We start from the raw sequence: 6,694 nt of genomic DNA, 5'->3' as shown, positions 1-6,694 counted from the left end.
GGGAAAGAGAAAACTTTTCAGAATTCAAATATGACAGACTATAGAAATTGGAGATATAGGGAATATCTGTGATAAAGCCACAGGGTTGAAAAGGAAACTTCTGTACAGATTCATGCTTCGGCAACAGATGTAAAACAAATCTTAAAATATAATACTGATAAAGGTGGGTGTCTGAATGTGTAAGAAGATTGGAAGGAGTTGCAAAATATGTTGAAATGACTCACATTTGAGTTGGGGTTTTAATGACTGTGCTTTTGTTAATTTTAATTATTTTACCTGCTTTTCCCTGAATAGTCCAAACTAGCCTGAATTTTTCAGATCTCATAAGCTAAGCAGGGTTAACCCTGGTTAGTACTTGAATGGGGGACCACCAAGGAAGACAAGGTTCCTATGCAAAGGAAGGCAATGGCAAGCCACCTTGGCTCATCTCTTGCCTTGAAAGACCCCATGAAGGGTCTCCATGAGTTACTTACACCCTTATAGCACTTCATGAGCAGCTTCAAGTAGGTGGCAGATACATTTTCTGAACAAACCCCCCCCCCAAATAAATAAATGTATTTCTCTCTACACTATATTCTCATAACAGCTATTATTTGATGGGAAGAACACTTTGATGTCAGATTTCCATTAATATTAAACATGTTTTAAACCAAATTAAACCAAAATTAGGAATATCCCAAGTAGACAGACCAAAATGTTTTTTATTGGGGATTTTGCCCAGAGATGTACCTGTAATGCATAAAAGTACAGTTCTAGATTTCTTGATGGCTGCCAAGCTGCTGTTAGCTAAAAACTGGGAAAACAGAATGTTTAAATGTTAAGGCTTGGATAAGTAAAGTATGGGAGTTGGCAAAAATATCTAAATTTATTGAGTTGATTATGTTGAGCGAGAGGATAGCAAAACATGCTTACTTCTCTGATGATTGGGAACCCTTTTCAGTTCTTGGAACAGACAACAGGATATTCAGTTTGACTTTTTCAGTGTTCATGATGTTTCGTGAATTAATAAGCTGCTGATCTCCCGGAATGTTGACAAGATAACTATATGTAACATTTTAAGGTATTTGCTAATCTTTGATCGTAAGAAATCAAATTGAATTGAATTGAATTGACAAGATGGGACCTATTTACTTTATTTAGAATCTGCTCGATGCACTGAATCACAGGCTGTACTATTGTGTGTTCTACCTTATATTGTATAGTGTTTATATGAAAAAATGGTTTAAGGATATTTAAGATATTTGTATGTTCAACACAGAAAGAAGATAAAATATTATATGGATTTTTTAAATGAACTGAGCCAAATGGTTGAGCAACTCTTTCACAGAGCAGCTGAATATTTCTAGACAAGAACAGGGCCATGTTTGCAATGTGCCAATCAGAACAATGCTCCCATACAGACACACTGCTGTAACACAGTTCTGTAAGCTATAGCAAAGAGGATGCCTGTTCTTTGTGCTCAAAGAATTCCCCTAAGATTTATACCAGCAACTGGAGTTCATTAGGTAGTATGTGGTGCATTGCACAATGTCTTAGGAAGCATAACTAAGTAGGTCTATTTAGAAGTAAATACCATTATATTCTATGGGACTTACTAGAAAATAAGTGCTCTTAGGATCATAGCCTTAGTGTGCATGTATATGCAGTTTGATATTTCAGATAAGAAATATCCACTCCCCCGACTGCGAGAAGGGAATAGTGAATGCTGGGAAAAGGCAACTCCAGAAATTCACAACAGATACACACACACATAGAAACATATATAAAAATACATATTCACACAAAAATCATAAAACCTATTATCAGATGTCACAAATAGGGACAAAGTAGAGGCAATAATTTAACAGGGCAGGGTGCTGTAAAATGGAAAAAGACATTGTTCAATAGGGACACTGGGAACATTCTTGATGGCATTGCTCCACAAATGAAACCAGTGTTGGGTTTTTTTTCCAGATGGGCAATTAGTGTTTTTTGGACAATAACAGAGAACATCAATTTAGAACTATCAATAAAAATGGAAGAATATCCTGTTCTTGGGAGAATTAAATCACAGCCAGAATTGATAAAACTACTAGTAAAATGACACTATGCATTGTAAAACACTCCAACAAAAAGTGTTTTTCTCTTTTGAAAGTATAGTGACTAAGTTCTACCAACATCTCGTGGCCTTGACGTTTGCTGTTAAGGAGATCAACAAGAACCTGAAGATCTTGCCAAATGTCAGTCTCGGGTTCCACATCTATGACTCCTACAATGATGTTCGAATGACCTATCGTTCCTCTCTGGATCTCCTCTATACATTGCATAAATATTTTCCCAATTATAAATGTGATATTCAGAAAAACTTAATAGCTGTCATTGGAGGACTTAGCTTGGAAGTTTCTTCCTACATGGCAGGCCTCTTAGGTCTCTACAAGATTCCACAGGTAGACTCTATGAATGGAACTATCGATGATTTGAGAACTAATTTTCATTCCCTTTTTTGAGTCACTCTGGGGCTCAGAAGGAGGGAGAGGTATGGATGACAGAAAAGTAATGTCTTCCTGTTGCATTGTAGAAGCCCAAACAAGAATTTACTTACTGGGCTGGGTGTGGAGGGGGTGTTTCAGGTATACAGTAGAGTAAGGTGCTTTAAGTAGATTTCTTTGTTATAATCATTTCAAAGAAACTGCCCTGCCACCAGTTGTGATAATTAAATTAAAATTAGATTTTTTTTAAAAAGCCTCTCTAAACTCCAATCTTCCTCCTTTAAACAGGCAAGAGTACACAGGCAGGTTCTCCTTTCAATTTTTTTCTAAAATATCTGCATATTTCCTTTAAGCTCACCTATGGCTCATTTGCCCCAAAAGTGAAGGATCCAAGAGATTTGCCTTCCTTTTTCTCCATGGTCCCAAATGAAGCTCAGCAGTATACGGGGATTATCAAATTGCTTCAGCATTTTGGATGGAGGTGGATTGGGCTCTTTGCTGTGGATGATGACAGTGGAGATCATTTCTTGGAGGTGCTGAAACCATTGTTTTCCAAGCACGGTATCTGCTTGGCATTCACAGAAAGACTCTTAAATCAGGACCACTGGCATAACTTGGATGACATATTTGATTTAATTAACCGAGTATATCTCCCTTTCACTAACAGCAAGGCCAGGACATATGTGCTCTATGGAGAATCTTTTACCATTATGGCACTTAATACTTTCCTGTTTTTGGCCAATCCTGATTACAAGGAAAATATTTCATTTAGAAAGGTGTGGATCATGACAGCCCAAGTTGATTTTGCATTATCAGGTCCTCAAAGATCCTGGGATTTCCAGTTCTACCACGGTACCATTTCCTTCATGATTCACTCAAATATGCTTTCAGGATTCCATGCATTTCTTCAGGATAGAAATCCTTACTCGACGCAAGGAGATGGTTTTCTCAAGGATTTCTGGGAACAAGCATTTGACTGTACATTTCCAAATCCCCAGGGGGCATTGCAAATCAATGAAATGTGTACTGGTGAGGAAAGGCTGGAGAGTCTCCCCGGGCCTGTGTTTGAAACGTACATGACTGGCCACAGCTACAGTATCTATAATGCTGTCTATGCTGTGGCCCATGCTTTGCATGTCATGTGCTCATCTAAACCCAACAGCAGACCACTTGTGGACTGCAAACGAGTTGCACTTCAAGATCTTCAACCTTGGCAGGTAATGTCTCCAAATAAAATCGCTTCCTTGCCATGAACAGATCTATTGATGGGTTTATTTATACTTATATGTGTGTTTTGTGTGTTTGTGGTGAGCTTGTTGAGTTTGGCCCCATAAATAGGCAGCTGACAACAATATTAAAATCTTTTAAACCTGCCCAAAAGATACTACAAGAAGATCATGGCACCATCAGCGATCAATCCATTCAAGGACCATTCACACAAAGAGTGCCTTCAGACTTCATCTCTTGAGAACAGAAATTTCACAGCGGGAGAGGGTGGTAGAGCAAGGTATTATTCTCACCTTGAAAAAGGCAGAGTCCTTCATTAAAATTTTTCCAATGTATTTAATGTTTCAGGCCAATTGATAGGGAAGGAGGTGGACTTTCATATTCTTTGAACCTCAGCTGTTCAGAGGCTTAAAGCTCAAAAGCTGTGCCATTGAGTTGCACCTAGTATAACCATAAAAAAGATGCATTATTTGTCTAAGGACACTTGCTCCCATATTTTACTTATTTATTATATTCTTGCATCCCACCCTCCCCTGCAAGTGGGCCCAGTGTGGGTCACAACAGAGATATAAACAATAAAACAGCTTCTTAAAACCATAACAATGAGAATCCTGAATAAAACACAGATGGTAGGCCAGCAGTAGACAATTGTGCAACTGAATATGAATTTTCATTTACTTGGTTTATTCCAGGATATTATGAAGATCAGGCAGGCAAAAGTATGATAAACCGTCTCGTTGTACTTGATGGTGTTGACTGCCATCTGCACCATAAGGTGATTTGAGGGCAGTGTGGTCAGGAAGGGCCTAAACCCTAAATGAATGGATGGCCACCAGTTAGGCAAAAGCCTGGCAGAACAGCTCCATTTTACTTGCCCTGTGGAACTGTAATAAACCCTGCATGGCCCTGATCTCAATTGGGAGCATGTCCCACCAGACTGGGGCCAGGACGGAAAAAGCCCCGGCCCTAGTCAGGGCCAGGCAGGTGTCTTTTGGGCCGGGGACTTCCAGTCGATGTTTCCCTGCTGAGCATAAAGCTCTCTGGGGCACATATTTTAGCCTCTCTCTGTGTCTATCTCAGCTGATCTATGGTTGATTGAATTATCGATAGATTATAGTAGCCAAAACTTTGCAACTCTAGATGGGGAACTCCAAACAGACAATGGAAGAATTCTATTATCTGGAACAAAGTGAGACAATTTTCCCCCATCAGAAAAGGAAATGTCTTCTTCTTTCCATTTTTTTTGGATAAAATGTTGTCAGTAGTGGAAATGGATAGACTAAGTTTGACAATACAAGGTAATAGCAAGGAGATATTTGAAAAACAATGGAAGATATTTTATGAATGGTTAGATAAGGATAATAGGTATGACTCACAAGAATGAGAAATGTAAACCGATGATATGATGTATACTGAAAATCATAAATAAACAGCTAAAAAAAAGAAAAGGAAAGGAAATGTAAACTCTCAAAAGTTGTCAACTCTCAAAACTCTCAAAAAATGTCAGCTCTCAAATTCGTGATGACCAGAGCTAGGGCGTTTTCGGTGGCGGCTCCTATCTGGTGGAATGAGCTCCCAGAGGAGATCCGGGCCCTGCGGGACCTTGTACAGTTCCGCAGGGCTTGTAAGACGGAGCTCTTCCGCCAGGCTTTTGAGTAGGAGCCACCACCACCACTGTTCCATCAATGCCCTATAATTCACATACATTGTCATCATTGGTGCGGTTACTACTGGAGGGAGTGGGATGTGCCTAAGGGGCAACAGTAGAGATATGCACCGCTGTGAGTAGCTATACCATCGAGAACACCGAGCACCAAAATGTTTTATGAATTTTGCTTAACTATTTAACATTTAATGTAATCTGTACTGTAGTATTTTATACTGTTTTATTGTTTTATCTGGCGTTATGCCTCTGTAAGCCGCCCTGAGCCTGCGGGGAGGGTGGGATAGAAATCCAAATAAATAAATAAAATTATACCCCAAAAATCTTGTTGGTCTCTAGGGTGCTACTGGACTCAAATCAAGCTTTTTCCCTGTAAGAATAACTAGAAAATGTGATGTTCTACATAACATTCATTTATAAAATGTTGTGCCTTCTCATTTTCTTCAGTAGCCGAAGACCCCAAAAGGTAAACCTTGCATATTCAGTTTTGTTGTGCTGAAAAATAGCGGCAGTGCCAAGCTGGGGACAGATAGAGTTGTGTAACAGTTGTATCAACAGCAGCGGCGGCAGCAGAAGCAACAACGACAACAAAACATTTTGATACCTCAGCGTAAGCCAAGAGCAAAATTATGTCCGTGTTGTTTTTTCTCTTTCAAACAGATCCATCCATTTCTTCAAGGCATCTCATTTAACAACTCGGCTGAAGAAACAGTGTTTTTTAATGGTGAGATGGAAATGGGCACTGGATTTGACATTACCACCTTGATCACATTCCCAAATAAGTCCTTCCTCAGGGTGAAAGTTGGAAGAGTGGATCCAAGTGCACCTAAGGGAAAAGAATTCGTCATCAATGAGGAGATGATGGTGTGGCAAACAAGTTTTAACCAGGTATGGATTGCAGGATCTTCCTTGGGTCCAGTCTGTTGCCTAAATGTTCAATTCAAGGACTGGGGATTTTCTTCTGTTCTTTATCTTGGTTTGGTTTGTTTCCTCTTCAGGCTCTATAACAACAATAGGGCCGCATTTGAGAAGCAAATACTAAAGGAGGATGCAACACTGATGTCTCAAAAACCTCATTTTCTGCCTGTCATTTGAAAGCAATTGATCAGACAGCAAAAGAGATGAAAAAATTCCCATGTCTACATTAGCATTTGGTAGATTTCCTGGGGAGCTGTATAAAAAATTCACCACTGGGCATGCCAATGGGACACATTGAAGAAGAAGAAGAAGAAGAAGAAGAAGAAGAAGAAGAAGAAGAAGAAGAAGAAGAAGAAGAAGAAGAAGAAGAAGAAGAGATTGGATTTATACCCCGCCCTTCACTACCCAAAGGTGTCTC

At 39.4% G+C, this 6,694-nt stretch overlaps 1 protein-coding gene across 1 annotated transcript in view; it reads left to right on the top strand.

Annotated features, from left to right (window-relative positions):
- The window catches only part of LOC107112341 (vomeronasal type-2 receptor 26-like), a 14,811-nt gene that overhangs the window by 1,780 nt on the left and 6,337 nt on the right, over positions 1–6,694 (top strand). The window contains exons 3-5 of the mRNA XM_015413463.1: positions 2,135–2,426; positions 2,822–3,685; positions 6,019–6,246. Coding sequence (XP_015268949.1) covers positions 2,135–2,426; positions 2,822–3,685; positions 6,019–6,246 — 1,384 coding nt within the window. The remainder of the gene's footprint in view (positions 1–2,134; positions 2,427–2,821; positions 3,686–6,018; positions 6,247–6,694) is intronic.

This window comes from Gekko japonicus, unplaced genomic scaffold (genome assembly GCF_001447785.1).
Source record: "Gekko japonicus isolate JY-2015 unplaced genomic scaffold, Gekko_japonicus_V1.1 scaffold146, whole genome shotgun sequence".
Lineage (NCBI taxonomy): Eukaryota > Metazoa > Chordata > Lepidosauria > Squamata > Gekkonidae > Gekko > Gekko japonicus.
Note: the sequence above shows the minus strand (reverse complement) of the source record. Positions and strands in the feature narration are given on the sequence as shown.